Raw genomic sequence first — 24440 nt, 5'->3', positions numbered from 1 at the left:
ATAGAAAGTCTATATATATTTTTATTTTAATACATAAAAATTAATGATACTATAAGGGATGTGCTCGATCAAAATATTATGCTTGTAGTGAACCGTTTCATAGCAAAAAAAAAAAATATATCAAAATAAAATAAAAAATAATGTAATAGCTGTAAAAATCATGAAAATAATAAAAATTATAATAACGGTAATTACGATAAAAATGACAAAACTATCAAATGAGGGTGAATATATAAACCTTCCATTTGTGGCAGCATATGTATAACTACAGATACTCTATATTTGTTAATAATAACTTATTTATTTATTATATGACTTAATTTTTATTTTCAAAATGTGTTTATTCGGCCGTTTCGTATAAACATATTTTTCACGCACGAATATATAAAATAAAAAAACAACATAAATATAACAATAATTAGTATCATAAAATTTATACACACAAAGATAGAGGTTTCGTTAAATAAATCAACTTTAAAATTATTGATTAAAAAATTTGGCAAATGTTTTATGAAACTTTCATAAAAAGAATAAATATGTTCATTTGTTGAAAAAGCATGTACATACTCGATATATGTAAATCGGGCAAAATATGAATAAAATCCATTATTTAAAGCTGATCGAGAATCACTTAATTGATTTAAAAAAATATTAAATACTTCAATAGGAGTGGGCTCATTGGGATCAGTCCTTTGATTTATAATTACCGTTGTCTTTATTCCATGCTTAAATTTTTTTATCGGTTTAACGTAAATTCGATATCGTAAATCGGTTTTAATTATCTGAAAGAAAATATATATATATATATATATATATAGTGCACTACATAACTCATTTTATGCATATAAATGATAATTGATTTATTATTGAAGTGATAGTACATCTTGTAAACACTTCGTAAAGCATAAATAATTCGCGTGTTTTTTCCTTGTACATATGCTATTTTTACAAGTGGATATCTTACACTATTGATGGCCTCCTTAATGTATTGAGGCATAGATCCAAAGACATTTATGTAGAAATTTTCCTTTTTGAAAGCATCATTTTCATCGTTTGAAAAATCGTTTTTAAAATTGCTAAAAATTATAAGCTTCATTTTTATTGCAGTCATTGGATGTAAGCAATCTTTCAATACTCGAACGTATGGGAATGGACATAAACAAACATAACGATTATCTGCAAGTACACACATTCCTGGATCTTTACATACATCCTTTGAATTTAAAACACATTCATTATTTTTTTCACACAAAGAACTCATAGGATTTCTTGAATATCCATCAATACAAACGCATTTCCCATCTACACATTTTTCATTTAGATAGCAAAATTGTTTGCTTTGCTCACAAAATGGATATATGCAATTTTTATAAGTATGACCCTTGATATGTTCACTATTTTCATTATTTTTATGAGTTGATAACATATTACAAAAACACATAATTTTTCCGTCTAACTCAAACATGTGTCCAGTCGAACAACCAGCCTTTGCATCATAATTTTCAGTAATATTATGATAAGTAACAAAATTTTTATCGTTTTGTTTTATAAAAGCTCCTAAAATAGTAACATGAGAATTTTTTTTAATTTTATCATATTCTTTATAAGTGTATGAAATAATATTTATAGGAGTGTATGGGTTACCTAATATAAAATATTCATTTAATATTTCTTCTTTAATATCATATTCATTATTTTGAGAATAATCTAATATATCAACCCGCTTACTCATAGGAAGAAGTAATAATAAATTGCTTGCATTTATATTTACCATAGTTCCACTAAGTTTTGCTGTAATGACTAAGTTTTTTGTTTGATCTCCTACGGATATAAAATGTGCAAATGCATAATTTATACAAATTTTTGAACTTTTTTTATAAAAATTTCGATTTTTTAGCATATGATTTAAAACTAATGGTATATCATATTTATCACAATACTTTTGTGGCTTTATAAAAACTAATGGACTTATTACATAAAATATAAAATCTGGTTGTGATGATAATAAATATAAGTAAGTTAATATAATTCTTGATTTATGAAATAAGCATAAATTATTTTTTTGGAATTTGATATCTTTACATATGTCTATTAATTGTTCATTTTCAAAATGTTTTGTTTTATATGATATATCTAAAGGATCATTAAAAAAATTATAATTTAACATTTTTTTATATAATTTTGTATTAGTTTTTTTTATTTTGTTCATAAATTTGTATCGAAGTTCTAAATATTCACTTACAACATATTCCCCTTTCGATTTATTAATCATATTTTTATCACATAAACAGCTGTTTTTTTTTTGAGAAAAATATTTTATAAGTTCTTCATTTTGGTAAAGCATACTTTTTTTATTTTTGCTAGTTAGAGTAGAGGGACTATCTTGCTCATACTCAAAATTATGATTTTTGGGGATATAATTTTTTTTGTCTATTATTTTTTTTTTTAAACTGACTATATTTTGAGAGATTAATGAATCAGTAATAAGTGTAGAACTAGTATTGTAATATTTTTCATATAAGTTATATTTATTAAATAGTAACATGCATTCAGGTTCATATTGAGAAAATCCATATATTTTTGTATTCCAAAATGTGTAATATTTTGTTATATTATAAGCATAATTCTGTATAAATATATTTTTAAATATTCTATATATATAAATCCTTTTCAAATCTTTTACAAGTTCTCCAGCAATTAAAACAACACTTGCCATAAAAGAAACTAAAAATATGCTTACCACATATTTATGTGTATTTTCTATTATTAGATGTATATCCCCAAAATATATATTATTAAATCTTTTTAAAAACATAGATGTTGATGCTATAATATTTGAACTATCAATCCCAACTTTTTTCAAATATATATTAAAATCTGGGAATGTAGTATATTTCATTTCAAGAATATTTGGAACATCATAAATACGTTTTCTATAATCTACTATTTCATTCTTTTCTTCATTTTTTGTTTCCCATAAACAAAGGGTTCCAATTTTATCTCCAGATAAATACGCAATCATTATTGCATGTGATATGTTCAAATATCTCAATTCATGTATAAGTTGTATGTATGTTGAATTCTCTTTATCCAAGCAGAACATCTTAAGCAAAAAAATTCAGATACAATGGAAAATGTATATATATAAATGTATTATTATAAGACATATTACAAACACACCTAATTAGTATATATAATTAATTCGTCCCTCTATGTTCTCTCGTTTTTATTACATCATTTCCAAAGTAAAGAATAATAATGAAATATTTTATAAGATTTTTATCATCATTGAAAGGAATCAAATTGACCATTTCATCCAAAGAAAGATTGATCTAATAATGAAATTGTTTGCAACCCCCCAAAAATAGTGTATTAAAAAAAAAAAAAAAAAAAATTAAAATTTTATATTTTCTGTCATTATTTTATTATCTTACCAATTGTTTGAGAATATTATGACTCTCTTTGAATAAATTGTCCACATCAGCATGCTCATAATAATAATTATGAAGATCTAGAAGATTAACTAAAAAACTATGTAATTGGTAATTATAACAATTAAAACTATATAACATATCATAGTGTGCTCGTGGGATTGCAATTTGTAATATTTTTGAAACATGTTTACCTCCACAATCAAATATAGCTTTAAATAGATTTGATAAAACTTTTTGAAATTGAATATAACTATTAGATGGTACAACTATAATTTCAAAAACATCCATTCTTTTTATTTTTTTTAAATTAATTATATTATTCGTTTCTTTTTTTGTAATTTTTTCAAAATATTTTTTATAATTTCTTAATTCATCCAATTTAAATGTACTTATCATATTTAACAAAATTGCTTCGAAACTTATAGATTTATATAATGAATAATCTTTTATCGGGTTATACCTTCCAAATATTATAAACTTAAATATTGAATGGCATAAATCTAGTAAAAATATATTTGATATTATTTTATTTTCCACTGAAATAACATCATATTTTTTTTTGCTATAAATGGTACTTCTGTTTCGAGAAAAATAAATCAAAATGTGTGACATAGAAAGTTGATAAGAATATGAAACGATAAAAAATTATGTGGATATATGAATGTCTATATTGATGTTAGTTTTTTTTTTATGCATTTTTCTTACTCAGCTAGATATGATATAATTTTTTTTATTGACGTTAAGTAAAGAACCTTGCTTTTCTGAATCCAACCTATCAAATTGTCTTTTATAAAAAAATGAACAAATTGTGAAAAATAAGAATGAGTAGCAAAATAAAAAAATGGAATAGCTAATTTCATAGGATCACTAACACCTCTTATATAATCAACTAAAATTAATTTAATTTTTTTTTTAAAAAATAAAACTTTGATCAAAAAAACATAATTATTTCCATTAGTAGACATATATTTATTTTTGATATTCTCATATTCTATAGATATATTTTTATTATTAATATAAAATAAAGGAGAATAATTATTTTTATCTTTTGAGCAAAATATAATTTCATCTAACTGTTTAATATCGTCATTTGCTAATAAAATAAAAAGATTGTTGTTTATTAAATATTCTTTATTATTTAAATCAAGTATAGTTTTTATATATTCATTAATTTTAAAATTATTATTTATATTTCTTGTTTTATCAGTATTTATTCTGTTCAATGATATATCTTTAAGTTGTCTATATGTTCCACTATATCTCTTAATATGTGATAAAATATTTAAATTTTTTGTGAAATTAATAAAAATAATATTAGACCATATTTTTTGTTTATTTATATCTTTCATATATTTTTTACATTCATTTTTTTTATATATAATATTAGTTAATGTATCAATAAATGATATGTCTTTGTTATTATCAAGAAATATTTTTCCATTTGTATATTCATGCATTCTTGATGTTTCTTTAAAATTCATAAAAAAATCATTTATAATTTTTTTATTCAAAGAATAATCATAAAAATTTGATGTATTGGTATTTTCTTTATTTGTTTCATCATTTGCATAATGTATCGTATTATCTTTTAAGAATTTATCTAACTTTTCTATTTCACTATTATGCAATCCATTTGTTGAATCTATTTCTAGTTTGGTTTTATTATCTTCTCCCCAAATATAAGGCATTATACTTGTTTCAGTTTCAGTTCCCGTTTCATTTCCCGTTTCATTTCCCGTTTCATTTTCAAATGGGTTAACTTCATTCAGATTCGAAAAAGTACTATTTTTATTATTATCAAAATATGAATCATGATATAAATCTAGGATATCTTTGTAATAGGTTTTATAATAATAGTCGTCTGAATTATTATATATAAATGTATATCCATATAAACTTAATAAATTTATTTCATCCAAAAATAAACAATTTATACATGACCCTATAGCCATATATGGACTTATTTCAGTTTCAATAAAAGAATTTTTGTTATTTTTATAATAAATATAAAAATCGTCGTCAAAATTAAATGTAGAATTAAAAGAAAAGCTAAAAGTATTATGTGGATCACATTCATTATTGTGTGTATAATATATTAAATTGTTATATTCTTTTTCTACACATATTAACCTATTATTGTTTTTGGAAATATCTACTAAATATTCATAAGTTTTATCATAAGAAATATATTCATTATGATTATTACAGTATATTAGTTTAATAAGAAATAATAACACAATTGCAATAATTATTTCCATTTTTATAACTATCCCCTTTATCTAAATATATCATCTATTTATCTACAATTTGATTTTCATGGGGAAATACACACAAACAAAAAAAATAAGATATATTTATTTTCCATTTAATAAAAGCTAATAGAAATGTTTACAAACATTACAGCATTTTGAAGCGGAAAATAGTGACCATTTGGTAATCATATTTTTTTTTTAAAATGTAAAACAATGTAAATAATATTATCTTTATATAGAGAGAATAAAATATTAAAGAATATACAAGTGTACAAAAAAATAGTATGTATAAATATGCACATTATTTGCTGTTTATTCATATACATTTTTTACTCTTAACCTCGTCTAACCATTTTGAAAAAATAGCAACAAAAAAAAATATACATTACGATATGCATTGCAATATATATATATATATATATATATATATATATATTTCTTAATTCAATAAAAATGAAAATAGTATTCTACTAATGCCGCCGTTGGGCTGTTTCATATTGAGGGTTTACGAATAAGTACACGTGGCTTAATATAATAATTATTATCTACCTACCCCGTTATATATTGTAATATATATATTTTATAGTAGACAGATATAATAGTATAAATGAAAATTATATTAGTATATATGCTAACCAGAGAGATAATAATTATTTTTTATTTATTTATGATGCGAGCAAAAAATAAACACCATTAATATAATAACTACCTTCATTTCAATTTGACAAAAAAATTAGATTTAAAAAAAAATAAAAAAAGAAAGCGAACAAGCCCATATGCCTGAGGTAGTGATGTAATAAATTTCCATTTTTGAAAAAAAATTGGTTTTATATTTTCCTAATCTTGACATTCATTCTACATACAAAATGTTAGTAATATAATAAAGTAACATGCTTCAATTATGGAAAAATAAAGTGAGGTTAAATTTTCCATTTTTTATAAATTAAAAAAAAAAAAATATAATTTTTTTGAATTTAAAAATATAGTATTATATGCATAAAATAAAAAACAAGAACAATTTTTTTACCATTGGTATAGTTAAATTATATAAATTTTATGGGGGGTATGTATATTTAATATGTATAAAAATATATGTATATATATATATATATATATATACATATATTTATTTATAAATATCTATACATTGTTTATATAATTGAGTGGAAAAATGAAATTAAAAATTTAGCCATAGTTTGTTTTATCTTATTGTATTGATTAAAAAAATAATACATAAGCGTATTATATATATTCCATAATTTTTCTTATAAAATAATTTCAACTATTTGAATTGTTATTATATTTATGGAATATATAATAACATCAATATTTAAAAAAGGAAAAAAAAGAAAAATGATAAAAGTAATATAAATAAAGATTGTATAATAAAATATATAACATCATTATAAATAGTAAGTGCGGAAAAGTAATACATCCATTAAAAAAAAAAAAAAAAAAATTATTTCAATTTTAAGGAGTATATATATATTCTTTTAAAAATACATTATTTAAAAAATAAAAAAATAAATAGAAATAAAAAAGTATACGAAAATGAGTATGAATAAATATAATTTTAAAACGATGAGTAACTTGCTGAAAGATAAAACACCTCAGTATTTTGATATACAACCACATACAAATATAAAATGTATTGTACATCCTTCTGTAATATTTACAATATTAGATTCATACTTAAGAAGGGATGAAGATCAAACTCATGTTATTGGAACTTTGATGGGATCTATAATAGATACTAACTTGGTTGAAATATCAGATTGTTTTGTTGACAAACATTCACTAAATGAAGGGGTAAGTCAAAAAAAACTACATTATAAATATGTGTAAGTATAGTAAATATATGGATTCATATTAATTTTATAATTCTTTAGGGTTTTTTACAAATAATAAAAGATCATCATGAAACAATGTATGAATTAAAACAAAAAATTCGCCCACGAGATCAAGTTGTTGGATGGTTTTGTTCCGGATCTGAATTATCAGAATTATCGTGTGCAGTTCATGGATGGTTTAAAGAACATAACTCTATTTCAAAATTTTATCCACATTCCCCATTAAATGAACCTATACATTTATTAGTTGATGCATCATTAGAAAGTGGGTTCTTAAATATTAAAGCATATGTACAGTTACCTATTAATTTAGTTAAAGAATATTTTGTTCATTTTCATGAAATTCAAATTGAAATATTACCATGTAATGTTGAAAGAAGTGATGTTGCTAAAATAACTGAAAAGGTAACAAAAGGTGGAGATAATAAAGAAAAATTATTAAATCACGAAATTGATGAAAATTCGTTAAAAAAATTGTTAATTATGTTAAAAAATTGTAAATCATATGTACAAGATGTTGTTGATAAAAAAAAAAAAGGAAATGTAGCTATAGGAAGATATTTACATAAAGTTTTTTCAAATGATCCTTTTATATCAATAGAAAAATTTGATTCTATAAATGAAAGTATTTTACAAGACAATTTAATGATTTCATATTTATCAAATTTAGCACACTTACAATTTTTAATTGCAGAAAAATTAAATACCTCTTCTATGCAATGATTTCTAAAAATCAAATTATTTCGTTTCATAATTTTACAGAGATTAGAATGGAAAATTATGCATATCATTAATTGTTCGAAATAAAATAAATAAATAAATAAATAATTCATACACCTTGCGCATATACAATTGCACACACCTTTGATATCTATTTATATATGTTGCTCTTTTATCAGTTTTTTTTTGCATATTTTTCCTTTTTTTTTATAACTATAATGAATTAAAATTATAATTTTTTTAATATTAATAATTAACTTCAATTTCGACTCATTTTGAGTATATGTACACGCTCAATACTTTCCATTTTAGGGGTATCAAAAAAAAAAATGATAAATAAAAAAATAATAATAATTAACAATCACATGGAACTTTTTTCATCATCCTTATACGAATATTGCTTAAACATTTGAAGTTTTTTCGAACTGTCCAATGTTGAAAATGAGGAAATAGCAGCGGTATTAGAATAGCAAATAAATGGCTAATGTATAAACACAGTATTGTAACTGTTACTCCAATGTTTGCCATGAAATTATTATATCTCTTTACACCTTTAAATATATAACCATTTAAAAATTTTGTGCTTTATAATATACTTAAATATTTTGTATTAAAAAAAAGAGAACAAAAAGTATATATTAAGCATTTTAAATAGGAATGATATTTTATTTTTCCCAAAAAAATAAATATATAACATAACTTTTAATAAATACTTTTAGTTGTGTTTAAATAATAATAAATATAATGTTTTATAAATCTATAATTGTATTTGAAAAAAAAAAATAAAACTAATCATTATATATTCATCCATATTTTAGCACATAACATATATATATTTAGGGAGTTGTATTTTTCAATTGCTGCGCCACAGTTAATATATAAAAATTGGTATAATAAAATATTTTATTTTATATATACATATATATATATATATATTTATTTATTCTTAGATTGTTTTTTTATGATTTATTTCGTTTAGTTTCATTTTTTATAATTAAAATTACGATTTCAATTACCCTTGAAATAATTAAGTTTATTAATAATTTTTATAAAAATATGTATTTATGCATGTAACTGATAAAATGTGAATAGGTTATTGTATTGATAGTGTAGAATGAGAATAAAAGATTTCATAAAAATATAATCTCATTTAATTTGTTAAGCAATTTAATGTTTTTATTGTTGTCATTTATTTTGGAAAAATATAATAAAAATTAACTGAATATACATATTTGCGCACATGTGTGTATATATATAACTTTTCATTCAAACTTTATGTCAATTCATGTATTTCTACACAAATGTGTGAATAAAGAATTATTATGCCGAGATGAAAAAATATAATGCATTTATATTTCATATATAAAATCCTGATTTTTCCCATAATATTCCAATGTGTATATAACTATAAGATTAAAAACACTTTTAACTTTTTTGAAACAAGTAATAAGCTGCTTAAAAATGTTATTACTTTGTCATATATTTTTTTTTATCATATGAACATGATCCTTTATTTTATTTATATATTTTTTCCAGAATTCTTTGGCAACAATGGGAGCATATTAAATAATCAGAATATTGCATATCCATCAAAATGGGTAAGGATATATATTTTTTGTTTCTCTCTATATTTAATAATATTATTATTGAAAAAATTAAAGTAAATATAAGACAAACTGTTTATATGCTAATTATTTTAATTTCTATATATTCATATTTTCTTTCAATTATAGATGAATAAAAGAAAATTCCAAACTCAAATGATAAAAAAATTCATAAACACTAGGGTCCCATTCGACCCCCAAACACATTTAAATGATATTCCGTACAAAGATGAATTGGATAGGGTAGGAAAATAAGAAAAATAAAAAAAATTAAAAAAAAATAAGTAAACGGCATGTCTTGGTAGTTCTTAGTTTTCGCCATTTCATTTGATTCCTTTTTCATTCCTATTATTAGATACAAATACGAGGAAAAAAAATTGAAATGCGCTCAATTTTTTCCCCTAATGGGAAATTAATACCCGCAACCTTAATAAAAATAATGCCAAATATAATATATCGATTTCTTGATTTTGGAAAAGTCGGAATTGCATATGGAAAACCATTGAATGAAAGCAGATGGATACTAAAACCAGAAATAGGACAAATATCTAAAATAAACTCCAATTTTAAAAATACTTGTAGTTTAACATTAACCCCACCTCAGAATTTTGTATTAGGTCAAATAATAGATGTTTCATATTTATATAATTATAAATATGTAAATGTTAGGGGTTTATCAAAAGGAAAAGGATTTTCAGGGGTTATAAAAAGATGGGGATTTCATAGGTAATTTAAAAAAATAAAATAATAATAATAATTTTATCTGAATTCAAAAATGTTTCTATACATTTATCATCTTACTATGTATATATTGGAAGGAAATTTATTTATCATGATGTGTGTTAAAAAGGTTGAATGTTTTTTTGTTTTTATTATGGCCATGTACTTTGTTTGCAATGAAAGCAAACATTCACATGTGGCATGAACAATTTGTGGTGTTGGAAATAAAATGGTAAATGTATATGTAGATAACAAAATAAAGAAAATTTAAAGAAAAAAATAAAACATAACCATATAAATAGCGAGAAAATGGAACAGTGTTTAATCCAAAACAATAGGAAAGAATGGGAAAATATCCATACATGTGGCATTTATATAACACACATTTATATATGCACATTTCTTAAACTCATTTTTTAGAGGGCCAATGACGCATGGAAGTGGGCATCATCGAAAGCCCGGATCAATTGGGGCCTCAACACATGTAGGAAGAGTTTTGAAAGGAAAAAAAATGCCAGGTAAAGACGGAAATAAGTTTAGAACTATGATTAATCTAAAATTGTTAGGATTAAATTTGGAAAGAAATGAAATATTAGTGAGTGGTTGTATACCTGGGAATAGAAATTCAGATGTAACAGTAACAGCAACACGCGATAACAAAATAAATAAATATAAATACATTTTAGATATGCTATATGAACAAGAAAAAAATATAAAATAATACAAAAAAGATTAGTGCCTATTTAATTAGATTACTATTTTGTACATACAGTTTTCAAATATTAAATTAGCTTGATTGGCTATGTTTTGGTGCTTATTCGACAAGGTCCCCTATGAATTTCAAAAAAAAAAATTGGGAAAACAAATATGAGATCAAATTTAACATGTTAAAATAAATAATTTAAAATGCTGATAAATGTATTTTTTTAACAAAATTTATAAGTTTTATTAACGCTTTTATATGATTTTAAATTTATTTATGTATTTTCATTTAAAATTTTTTTTGTTAAAACTAAAGATTATTTAGGACATGTATAGTGCTATTTCATCATTATTTGTATTATTATTTTATTTTATTTTTTTTAAATTATATATTTATGTGCTTTACCAAGATAAGTATTTTCTAATATTTTTTCAACATTCACCCAACTATGATACATAAAAACAAAATCGGTAACATCGGTTCCTGTTCGTTCCAACAATATATCTTCCCCTTTATAAGATTAGAAAAATATGATGATAAAAATTAAAACCCGAAATTCGCATATTGTATCCTATATATTAATATATACATGTATGTGCATATTTCTCTAACCTCCTGGGTGAAACTTAAGGTAATAAGTCACATCATAAACTTTATTTTTATAAATAATCCAAGCATCAGTTGGCTTATTGTGTTTTGCCACCTATATAATTTATGAAACAAAAAATATACATATAGAAAAATGTTAAGATCATATTTATAACTATACATGTGCTATTTTGTATATATATAATTTCAAGGTACCTCTTCTATTGTATATTTTTTTCCAGGTTCAACATCTTCCTTTAATCCTTCGGAAATAATATTATATATCATTTGATTTGCTCCTAAAACCCCCCAAAAAAAAAAACATTTCAATATTACTGATTATGTGTTATATTGAAATAAAGGATATTCGTCCAATTTTATAGTACCATGTGATTTGGATAAGTCGTCTTTTATTTTCTTAGGAGTTAAGGGTTGCAACGTGTTATTTTCCTTTTCCTGATTAATATTATCAAAAAAAAAAATAAAATAACGTCAAAGGGATAAATGTATGTGTATATTATTGTAGAAGCATAATACACACATACAAGCACATGAGTATATGGATAAGGATGTTTTATTTTTTTGATATTTCACCAAATGGTGCGATGTGTTATATTTATTGTAAAATATGTAGATAAAATAAAAAAAATTAATTGCAAAAAAAAAAATATATTTACACGCAATTATAGTATATATTTATTAAAGTTATATTCTACAATGGTTTTATGCTTTACCTCCATTCTCACAAAGGTTATAACTAAGACTATAACCACAAGGAGATATTTTATATTCATAAAATTGTGCTTTTTATACATTTCTTTTAAGTAAACATATATATAATATACTATTTGAAAATATTCGGAAAAAATTTCAAAGAATATTCTTCAATGAATTTATTTACCCAAATAAGCTATAAAATTTATATATTATGATTTTTATTTGTTGAATATCTGCAAATTAGTGCCTGTTATGTTTATTATATATTTTATTTGGGTTACTATATTAAAAATTTATAGGTTCAACAGTTATCATTAACAATTTGTATATTTTTTTAAAAATAACATTAAATTAGCTTGTTTTATTTTATGAAAAGAAAAATATTATAACTTAATACGATCTTTTTATCTTTTATATTCTATAGAATATAAATTACACTGTTATTTATTTTTTTTAACGAATAATATCACTTATTTGCCTATGTATACTAATTTCAATGCTACAATATAGAGCACATTATTTTTAAATATTATTGCTTTTGCATAAATTATTAAAAGTATATTTTAATAAAAAATAAAATAAAGAATGCATATTTTTCTGGCTTAATAATGCTACTATTAAGCATTTTATTTTCCTATCAATTATTAATTTTTTTTTTAATTCCATTGTATATTAATTATTTTTCTAGATAATGTGGGGTATATATAATAAATAAATTTATATAAGAGAATATAATTAAAAAAATTTGTTTTTTATTTATTTTTAAGGAGTTACTAGAAATTATACATATATGTATTTGAAAATACATATTATTTTTTTTAATTAAAATGGCTAAACATCGAACAAATAACAGTTTATTGTCTTTATACAACTCTATAAATATTTAGAATTGCTTATTTATATTTGTTAAAATAAAATACGATTCCTTATTTTCGTTCAAACAGTGAATTATTAATAATTATATTCCCATTTTCCTTTAGTAATAAGCTCAAATGAGGGAAATGGCAAAGAAAAATGCGTAAATGTAAAAAATTGTAAAACGATATGAACAACTAATTGAGCTAGCGAATAGTGCATATATTACATGCAATATATTTATAACTAATATTATAAAAGTCCTTTATTTACATTGTTTTTGACTTATTTTTAATAGTTTTACGAAATAGATAATAAAAATATATCTATAGGAAATTAATGAGTTCAGTATTATAATTCTATACTTTTATAAGTATCCTTTTTGCTTTTTGTGTTTTTTCCACTTTTATGTGTATTTCTATAGAATGAAAGTTTTTATTATTGATGGGTTGTGCACACTATAATTGCCTGTACAAGCAAGTATTTTTATTTTAATATATTTTTTATTAATACTTAACGTATATCTATTCACACGGTCTAAAAATATATAAAAAAGAACAGATCTAGCCATTAATTCGAAAATAGTAATATAATAATAGCAAAGTTGCAATAACATTCTAAGGAGGAAAACAACCTATAATAGATTATTATTTGATGTTTCCCCTTAATCATTGCACATTATTTTACCAATACAATTTCAGAAATATATAATGATATAATTTTTTAGGCTAAAAATATTCGGCAAAATACATATGTTTTTATCCAATACCAATGATATATTTTTAACATTATTAAATTGGTGTGACTTGTATGTATATATGTGTTCAATATATACAGTGTATTTAATATATACATGTGTGTATGTGTAAGAAAGGAGAAATGGCGCATTTGTGACAATTTTTGTGTAAAATAAATTATTGTCTAAAATCAATTCATAATAAAAATATTAATATTGGATATGTTTCATCAGTAAAAAAAGCAATATATATAAAAATGTAATTTTCGAAAAAATAAAAAAGTATAAAAATGTTTCCCTCCAAATTCCAAGGATTTTTCAAAAATATGCCATTAATGCGTTAACAATGCGAAAAACACAAAAATGTTACAATGCTATGTTAAAGTTGCTAAAAATTAATATTTATGCAATATACATTTTTTATACACAATATATGTAATATTTTTTTTTTATTTCTTTTTTTTTCCCTAATTTTTGTGTGTACAATATTACTTTATATATTTTGTGAATTCCTAAAATATTGTACAAATTGGGATTTTTTTTTCAAGTATAAAATAGTTAAATGTGTAATTGTAAAATATGAAAATAAATTAATATACGTGTAACAATAATTTACTGTATATTCCTCTTTTTTGGCAATATTAATTTTATTTCATGTATTTCATGCATTTAATTTAATTTTCTTACTAGACTTTCGTTTTTTCCATGTATGTATATATATATATACACACAAATATAATAATAATATTTCAGAATATACACTATTGACACATTTTATTATTTCTTCACCATTTTTTCATTTTTTTATGATTATTGTTTAGCCGCGGCGTTGTTAATAAAAATTTTGTATAACATATAATTTTCCAAGTTTTTATTTTCCTTTTGTCCCCGTAATTTATTTTTATTACATGTGCTGCTCATATTTATCCAATTTATTATATTATTATTATAATAATATTATTATTACATTATTATATTTTTCGAAATAAAATTACATACAATATTAGATAATATACATTATATGCATAATTACACACACAGTATTACATCAATTATATATTAATTTTTATTTTATTATATTTTTTTTCTGTTTTATTTCTAATTTTCCAAACATTTTCATTGTGTCATTATAATACACTTTTTAGCCATTTTTCTTCCCCGTGGCTATTTTTTTTTTATTTTATTATATATTTTTTTTAAATTTATTTAGTGAACATGAATATTTCTAAAACATTGTTTAGCGTATTTTTTGTCTTGTTTTTTATAAGCAGTTATAATGTAAAATGCCAACTGCGTTTTGCTTCATTAGGAAATTGGGGTAAAGAAAGTAAATCCCAATTGTTGAATGCAAAATATTTGAAACAATTTATAAAAAGTGAAAGAGTAACATTTATAGTTAGCCCCGGATCCAATTTTGTGGATGGAGTAAAAGGATTAAATGATCCATCATGGAAAAGTTTATATGAAGATGTATATGAAGAAGAGAAAGGGGATATGTACATGCCATTTTTTACAGTATTAGGTACAGGCGATTGGACAGGTAATTATAACTCAGAAGTTTTAAAAGGTCAAGGTATATATGTTGAAAAGGATGGAGTAACAACAATTGAAAATGATGAAGAAAAAACAAAATATCCTAAATGGATTATGCCAAATTATTGGTATCATTATTTTACACATTTTACCGTATCAAGTGGACCATCAATAGTCACAACTGGGCATAAAGACATGGCAGCTGCATTTATATTTATAGACACATGGATATTATCTTCAAATTTCCCATATAAAGATATACATGATAAAGCATGGGAAGACTTAAAATTACAATTAAATGTTGCTAAAAAAGTTACAGATTTTATAGTTGTAGTTGGAGATAAACCTATTTATTCATCAGGTTTATCCAGGGGTAGTTCATATTTATCATATTATTTATTACCATTATTAAAAGAAGCACAAGTAGATTTATATGTATCAGGCCATGATAATAATATGGAAGTAATTGAAGATAATGACATAGCATTTGTTAATTGTGGATCTGGGGCTATATCAAATGGAAAATCATCTATAAAAAACCCTAAATCTCTTTTTTTTAGTAGCGATATAGGTTTTTGTATTCATGAATTAACTAATAATGGAATAGTTACTAAATTTATAAGTAGTAAAACTGGAGATATTGTATATACCCATAAATTAGGATTAAAAAAAAGAAAAACATTAGATAAAGTTAACTCTTTACAATATTTTGCTACATTACCTAAAGTTGAATTAATTGATGTACCTGCGGCTGGACCTATGGGAAATAAAGATACATTTGTCAGAATCGTAGGAACTATTGGTATACTTATAGGTTCAGTAATAGCTTTTATGGGTGTATCCTCTTTTTTATCAAAGAATATGAAATAATTTTATATTTTTTTCTTTTATAATTTTTTCTCTTAAAAGAGAAAATAAAAATGTATCAGTCTAGACATGTAGGGGTGCTAAGTAGCACATAGTGGGAATACATTAATGAATTGAAATATTTTTATATCCCCCTTTCCCTTCATATTGTGGATCACATAATGTGTCAACTTTGATATCTGCGTTTGTGATGGTATATAGTTTTTTTTTTTTATACCTTTTCACTGTTTTTTATTTTTATGATTTGCAAAAATAGCTAAAATTGCAAAACAAAAAAGGAAGAAAGGAATTACCCCATATAAAAATACGTACTTTATCACTTCAGAAAAATTAGAAATTTTATTTCATTATTACTCAGACAGATTATGTGCATACGTGTACATATATGCACGTATGCATATACTATATGTGTACGTATGTGTGCGAATTCATATTGTTTTTATTCTGAACATATTAAACGTGACTTTATTTTCCTGATTGTAAAACAAAATGGGGTACAGAAGTATATTTCATTCACTTATTTCATATATTTTTTTTATGTATAAGTTGTTTTTATTTTATAATTCTTATAAAAAAATTGTTCATTCACAGATTGTGCTTGTTGTATATTTATTCCATTAATAATTATATTTTTATCATTTCATATGTTTTTTTTTTTATTATTATTTTTTTTTTTTTAATATTTAGAATTATAATCAAAGAAAAAAATCATTCAAAGTTTTATTTTTTTTTAATACCAAAAATGGTAATATGACCATAGCTCATATAGATTAAAAATATATGCGCCATATATATGAGAATGAATAATATGCTTATATTAATATCGAAAATATAGAAAATATAAAATATAGAAAAATATCGAAAATGGTAGTTTATACATTATGCTTGACCACGGTATTCTAATTTCTTTCACGCTTTCTATCAGTTTTTTTTAATTCGATCAAAGGTTGTAATCAAATGGTCATAACAAATATCAATTTTTTTTAAATGTTGATATTTAATCATATTTAGTAGTTTAGCGGAAACAATAAGGTTCCCAAAAGTGAATTATTTGCAATGTCTTATAAATGAAATAATGTGTCAAAATAATCGACATGTTGAAAAGCCTAACAAGTTTGGATAGGAAAATTCATCCCCCAAACAAATTATTATATAATTTTCTATTAATTTTTGTTGCAATTTTATGTTAATTTGTATCAATGAAAATATTCAGTTTGGATGTATATAAGTATATATACACATTCAACTATAGTTCATTGAAATTACCGATTTTTTGGGGGTAAAAAAATAAAATGAAATAAAAAAGAAAAAATGATAGCATACAATATGCACCATATATATTATTATTAATTCAAGTAAAGAATATTACTCAAAAATAAATGACGTGAATCCATAAAAAAAGATAAATATATGTAATGAAATATATATCATATGTGTGTACATAAAATGCACGTAAAATTTATGTGCCCAAAAAAAAAAAAAAAAAAAAAAGCAAAAACATTATTACATACATACACATGTATGCATAAATATACATCGTTCATTTATTTCATGTAAGCATTTTGCTAGATTATTAAAATAATTTAACTTTTATAAAATGTCAATTAATTTTTCATAAACTTATGAATAGTATTAACAGGTATGTATATATATATATATATATATATATATATATATATAAATATATATATAACATATATTTATATAATGAGAATTTCTTTTGAACGGATAAGTAACATTTATAATTCATCACTATCTACATCTTCGTCACCTGGTGGTGGTGTGTTGGCTCCTGGTTGCCCATATAATTTAACAATAATAGGTTGGCATATAGCTTCAACTTCTTTCAATTTTTGTTTCAATGCTTCTGAATCAGCATTTGAATTATTGTTTAACCAATCTTCAGCTTCTTTAATAGTATTTAAAATAGTATCTTTATCTTCTTTTTCGATTTTATCAGCTAATTTATCTTTATCTTCTACAGTAGCTTTCATACTTTGGATATAATTATCTAAATTATTTTTTGATTCAACTTTTTCTCTTAAATTTTTATCTTCATCAGCAAATTTTTCAGCATCATTAATCATTTTTTCTATTTGTTCTTTTGATAATCTACCTTTGTCATTAGTAATAGTTATACCTTTACTTTTTCCAGTTCCTTTATCTTCTGCTTCTACATGTAAAATACCATTTTTATCGACAGTAAATGTAACTTCAATTTTAGGTACACCTCTTTGTGCTGGTGGTATTCCTGATAATTCAAATTTTCCTAATAAATGATTATCTTTAGTTAATGCTCTTTCTCCTTCAAAAACTTGAATTAAAACAGCTGGTTGATTATCTTGATATGTTGAAAATGTTTGTGATTTTTTTGTTGGGATAACTGTATTTCTTTTAATTAATTGAGTCATAATACCTCCAACAGTTTCAATACCTAAAGTTAATGGAGTAACATCTAATAATACAACATCTTGTAATTCTTCTCCTAAAATGATACCTGCTTGAATAGCGGCACCATATGCTACTGCTTCATCTGGATTAATACCTCTATTGGGTTCTTTACCATTGAAAAAGTCTTTAATAATTTGTTGGATTTTAGGTATACGAGTTGAACCTCCTACTAAAACAATTTCATCAATTTTGCTTTTTTCATATTTTGCATCATCTAATACTTTTTTAACAGGTTCTAAAGTTTCTCTAAATAAATCATCATTTAATTCTTCAAATTTGGCTCTTGTTAATGTTTCTGAAAAATTATGTCCTTCAATTATATCTTCAATTTCAATTTGTGTTGAATGAACAACTGATAAGTTTCTTTTTGCAATTTCAACTTCTTTTCTTAATTTTTGAATAGCTCTTTTATCTGATCTAAGATCTATATTATTTTTTTTTTTAAACATTTTTATAAAATAATCCATAACTCTTTGATCAAAATCTTCACCTCCTAAATGAGTATTTCCTGCTGTTGCATATACTTCAAATACACCATTATCTATAACTAAAATAGAAACATCAAATGTACCACCTCCCAAATCATATACTAATATACTTGTTTCTTCTTTTTTATCTAAACCATAAGCTAAAGCAGCAGCGGTGGGTTCATTAATAATACGTACTATATTTAAACCAGCAATTGCACCAGCATCTTTTGTAGCTTGTCTTTGTGCATCATTAAAATAAGCAGGTACAGTAACAACAGCATTTTTTACTGGTTTACCCAAAAATGATTGAGCAATTTCTTTCATTTTTTCTAAAACCATAGCACTAATTTGCTCAGGTGCAAAAGTAGTGGGTTTGTCTTTTATTTGAACTCTTATATTTGGTTTACCTTCATTGTTTACTATTTCATATGGTAATAAAGTTCTATCTTTTGCTACTTCTTTGTCATCAAATTTCCTACCAATAAGTCTTTTAACATCAAATACAGTTTGAGTTGGATGTAAAGTAGCTTCTAATTTAGCTGCTTCACCAACTTTTCTTTCTCCATCAACAAATGAAACATATGATGGTGTAATACGATTACCTAAATCATTGTTTAATATTTCAACTCTTCCATTTTTAAATACACCAACACAACTATAAGTAGTACCTAAATCGATACCAATAATTGGACCCTCGACTAAAAAAATAGGAAAAATGAAAAATATATGGAAAATATAGCAAACACATTTGCACATATATATTTAGATGGGAATGTTCAAGATAAACCCATACCATATATATGTATATGTATGTATATATATGTATATATACTCTTACAAAAATTAAATAACTACAATATGCATAAAACATGGAATATATCAAAATGAATAAATAAATGCGTATATACTAATTATAAATAATACATATATTTATATATGTTATTTCCTTTAACAGGAACAAATATTATTTAGAAAAATGTTGAAAAAAAAAAGAAAGTAAAAAGCTACTTACTAGCTGGGTCAACGGCGCTTATAAATTTCAACAGGGATACAAATAATACTAAAACAAATGCCTTTGAATTTCCCATTTGCTTTAATTTTTTTTATGCATACAAAATAAATTAATATAAATAATAATGTAATTATTCTTGTTCAAAACTAAGGTAAAAAATATTCAAAATGTATATTTCCAATAAAAGTTCCCTTTTTTTTAAACAATAACTTTAATATTAATTTAAAAAAATATATATAATTATATATTTTTTTTAATATTTACATATACATATTTTATATATAATATACATAAAATATATATTTATGCGTTTTTTTTAGAATAGCTTTACAAAAACTTAAATATTTATTTTTAAGCACAATGTATGAATTCTTCTATGCATATATATTATTTTTTTTGGGCTATTAATTTTTTTTAATGTTATATAAATATCTATATTTTAAGCAATATCAAAATAATCGTATTTTTTTTTTCCTCTCATTAATCCCTTACTTTTGAACACATATTAAAATATTTGTATGAACAAGCAATAAATATTATGCACATTCATAAATATGTGATATAATATGCAATATTTTTTTTTGTTTTGAGGTTTGAAATAATTTATTATTTATAAATAAATTGGATGCACAACAAATTAAAAAAAAAAAATTACGACCAAATTACTTTTTTTTTATTTCTCTGTTTTGTATGCATATATATTTTTAGTTATTTTGTAATCAGGTAGAGAGATACGTTTCTCAAGCATGTTTCAATATATTTTTTATAGAATAAAATAAAAAACTTAATATATGTGCGGGAATATATTTTAACTAATATTACAATCGTAGAAATTGGCTTTGTAACAAAAAATAAAAGGATATATTCTTATTATATTAATAAAATTAAAATTGTAATACACAAGCCGAATAAACTACTTTTGATAAAAATATTTTTCAATGCTTTTTTTTTATTAATTTTTGAGAATTATACAAATTTGTGATATTTCATAAGGTGCAAATAATAAAATATGAATGGTATATATTTTTATGTTATATTATTCGTCGATGTATAAGGATATTCGTATTATTCAACGTTTATACAAAATAAAAGGAATTGATGTTACCCCTTAAGGTTATAAAAACCAATTAGAACTATTAATTTCGTTTATTTAGTATAAAAACTAAAATTTCATTTAAGAATGTAACCTAATCAGTTTTTAAAATAAAAAAACTTTTAACCATATTCTAAAAATGTGCAAAAAAGGAATGATTGTCATATGACTAAAGTTAAAAAGGAATATAAAAAATAACTATTTAATTATAATTTTATTTTTTTCTCCTTGAAATCCCTTTATTTTATCACCTTTACGTCATATAAAATAAATATTCCTTATGTAAGGGTACACATTTGTGAAGGACTTCTCTAAATAATATACATAGGTTTATATTATAGTGCGTATTTTGTAAAAATATTTAGAGTTCTTAATTATTCGCATTAATAGTAAAGTTTATTGTGATAATACTTAAATTGTGTATACAGAAAGGTAAATTTATCATTTTACACTCCATATATTTTGTGTCAGGTACATTTTATACACTAAAACATGCAATGATAAATTCATAACAAATTATAAATTAACAAAAAAAAAAATGAATTAGAGCTACTAAAAAAAATGTTAAAATGTGTATATAATAAAAATATTATAATTCACAATGTGCAAAAAAAAAAGAGAAAAATTATGGTAAATAAAAATATATCTCTACTTATGCATTATAGTGTGTATATTTGAGTTACTGGATTACTATGCAAATTAAATATTGCATAGCTTTATTAATGTGGAATAATGCACAAATTGATAAATATATAATACAATTTAATGTTATGAACATGTCAGGAAAAATGGATATAAAATAGCTATTCTATATCAATATTTTTAATGTGTGTAAATTATTTCCTTGATTAGTAAATTTTAGAATCAGATTGTATAATGCATATGGTACATCAACTTTCAGGTATCATGTGAGCACATAAACAATAATTTTTTTGACATACGTTGTTAATGATTTAATTCAATAATTAAATATTGATAAAAAAAATTTTTTTTATCATTTAAATCCATATACCAACAATTTTGTGCATTTATTTTATCAATATTCATTTCATTATCATTATAACTATATGTCGATTGTGACGATATATCTATAGAGTCCAAATCCTTCGATATGTTATTTGGTAGTATTTCTTCGTCAATTTCAGAATTGATATGGTAAAATAAATTATTTTCGATTTCATTATGTAAGGTAAAATTTTCTAAAGTTTTATTGATTTGTTCAATTTTTTTAGCTGCATTTTCTGTTCCTACACATTCCGAATTTAATTTTGGCGACTTCAATTTCGAAATATTTGAATTAATATTAAAAAAGTCAAAATCGTTACCTATTATATTTTTATTATTAAATAGATAGTAATATTTTTCTTGTTTTAAAAGAGTTTTATAAATGTAAAGGTAAAAATTATGACTTATTAATGATTCTTGAATATATATAATATTATAACAATTATAGGATATATTATTAGTGTCATCATCTTCTATATTTATATAATATCTTATATTAGTATTTAGAACAATTAAATCATTACAAACAGTTAGATCACAAGGTGAAATGAATGATGTGTCTGGAATTATAAAAGAAAAATTATCATTTTTATAATAATACTCTAATATATATAATATATCAACACTATTGTTTGTTCTACTCATTATACTAAATAAAAAAAATGTTAATAAAAAATTTTTAAATTTACACTTGAAATTTTTATTCAATAATTTATATAATAAATAAGTTATTCTCTCAAATCCTAAGCTTCCATTATATATAATACTGTTAAATGTAAATATATCCCTAGTTACATCCTTTATGATTTGTTTTATATCTGGATATAAATGTTTATTTTTAATTTTTCTTATTATTTTTAAAATAATAAATTTATTTTTTAATAAGTATTCTTTATATGTATATAAAACAGTTTCGTCTGATGCATTTTTTATCATATCATTTTTACTCTCAAAACTTATATATAAACATTCAAAAATATGTTTTATAATTTCACAACTTGTTCTTTTATTTTTATATAGTTTTAATAAAAAAATTAATCTTTTTATTATATCTATTTGTATTTTTTCGGCATTTATTTCAACGCCTTTGTATTCGTTTTTTATATTAAAAATCGAGTAATAATTAGTACCTTTATTCGCTATATTTGAGCCCCTTTCATTGTCCAGTTTTATATTTGACGAAGAAAAAAATTCATCTAAATTATTTTCCTCATTAAAACTGTCATCTAATTCATTCAAATCGGATACTAGTTTATCAACATTCATTTTGTTTTGGAGTTAAAAAATGTAACATGGATCCCATACATATGACATATCTATATATACATACTATCTATATATGTATAACTATTCCATAAGTGTCATCTGTATGCGCATTGCCTCGTGTATACACAAGTTCAAAATTAATTCCAAATATCGTTAAAACTATTTTTTTTGTTTTTTGTGGTATAATTCAATATTATAGCATGTAATTGGGTTTGTTTGACATATATCGTAAAATGAAAAAACAAAAATAAAAGGAATGATAATAGCATTGATATAATTAAAATTACCTGCCCAATAGTCTGTATATGTGGGAGTTTATTTAAAACACAACTTTCTAAAATGCAAATAATAATAATAATAATAATAAACTTAAATATATGCACAAATTTATGGCAAATGCTTTAGTACATAAAAATATATGCGTTGACATTGCACATTAAAAAAATGAATTAGATTATACGGAAAAAATTGTAATTTTCTCTTTTATATATTTTACATTTTTCACAATTTTATTTACAATTTTTATAATTTTTTATTTGAATTTTTTCATTCCCTTATCATCGT

The 24440-nt window shown here is 22.4% G+C and overlaps 7 protein-coding genes across 7 annotated transcripts; 3 read left to right on the top strand and 4 right to left on the bottom strand.

Annotated features, from left to right (window-relative positions):
* Window positions 1-329: 329 nt before the first annotated feature.
* On the bottom strand, window positions 330-5692 carry PBANKA_0819400 (conserved Plasmodium protein, unknown function; the record flags this gene model as incomplete). Its single annotated transcript, XM_034564361.1, has 5 exons — window positions 330-782; window positions 965-3103; window positions 3234-3332; window positions 3435-4011; window positions 4140-5692. The coding sequence occupies 5 exons, from the start codon at window positions 5690-5692 to the stop codon at window positions 330-332; spliced, it is 4821 nt and encodes a 1606-aa protein (XP_034421166.1).
* A 1545-nt stretch (window positions 5693-7237) lies between these two features.
* On the top strand, window positions 7238-8259 carry PBANKA_0819300 (eukaryotic translation initiation factor 3 subunit F, putative; the record flags this gene model as incomplete). Its single annotated transcript, XM_034564360.1, has 2 exons — window positions 7238-7495; window positions 7576-8259. The coding sequence occupies 2 exons, from the start codon at window positions 7238-7240 to the stop codon at window positions 8257-8259; spliced, it is 942 nt and encodes a 313-aa protein (XP_034421165.1).
* A 1340-nt stretch (window positions 8260-9599) lies between these two features.
* Window positions 9600-11301, top strand: PBANKA_0819200 (50S ribosomal protein L3, apicoplast, putative; the record flags this gene model as incomplete). Its single annotated transcript, XM_034564359.1, has 5 exons — window positions 9600-9699; window positions 9793-9854; window positions 9990-10103; window positions 10216-10586; window positions 11001-11301. 5 exons carry the CDS (start codon window positions 9600-9602, stop codon window positions 11299-11301), a joined length of 948 nt encoding a protein of 315 aa, XP_034421164.1.
* Window positions 11302-11394: 93 nt separating this feature from the next.
* PBANKA_0819100 (cytochrome b5, putative) lies at window positions 11395-12686 on the bottom strand (the record flags this gene model as incomplete). The annotated part of the gene is made up of 6 exons (XM_034564358.1): window positions 11395-11411; window positions 11689-11793; window positions 11896-11986; window positions 12088-12170; window positions 12258-12327; window positions 12606-12686. The coding sequence occupies 6 exons, from the start codon at window positions 12684-12686 to the stop codon at window positions 11395-11397; spliced, it is 447 nt and encodes a 148-aa protein (XP_034421163.1).
* A 2708-nt stretch (window positions 12687-15394) lies between these two features.
* PBANKA_0819000 (glideosome-associated protein 50, putative) lies at window positions 15395-16582 on the top strand (the record flags this gene model as incomplete). The annotated part of the gene is made up of 1 exon (XM_034564357.1): window positions 15395-16582. One exon carries the CDS (start codon window positions 15395-15397, stop codon window positions 16580-16582), a length of 1188 nt encoding a protein of 395 aa, XP_034421162.1.
* A 1736-nt stretch (window positions 16583-18318) lies between these two features.
* Window positions 18319-20588, bottom strand: PBANKA_0818900 (endoplasmic reticulum chaperone BiP, putative; the record flags this gene model as incomplete). The annotated part of the gene is made up of 2 exons (XM_034564356.1): window positions 18319-20198; window positions 20513-20588. The coding sequence occupies 2 exons, from the start codon at window positions 20586-20588 to the stop codon at window positions 18319-18321; spliced, it is 1956 nt and encodes a 651-aa protein (XP_034421161.1).
* A 1962-nt stretch (window positions 20589-22550) lies between these two features.
* PBANKA_0818800 (conserved Plasmodium protein, unknown function) lies at window positions 22551-23876 on the bottom strand (the record flags this gene model as incomplete). Its single annotated transcript, XM_034564355.1, has 1 exon — window positions 22551-23876. The coding sequence occupies one exon, from the start codon at window positions 23874-23876 to the stop codon at window positions 22551-22553; it is 1326 nt and encodes a 441-aa protein (XP_034421160.1).
* Between the last annotated feature and the right edge of the window lie 564 nt (window positions 23877-24440).

The sequence above is a fragment of the Plasmodium berghei genome, assembly GCF_900002375.2.
Source record: "Plasmodium berghei ANKA genome assembly, chromosome: 8".
In the NCBI taxonomy this organism is placed as follows: Eukaryota; Apicomplexa; class Aconoidasida; order Haemosporida; family Plasmodiidae; genus Plasmodium; species Plasmodium berghei.
This window is presented reverse-complemented; position numbering and strand designations above follow the sequence as displayed.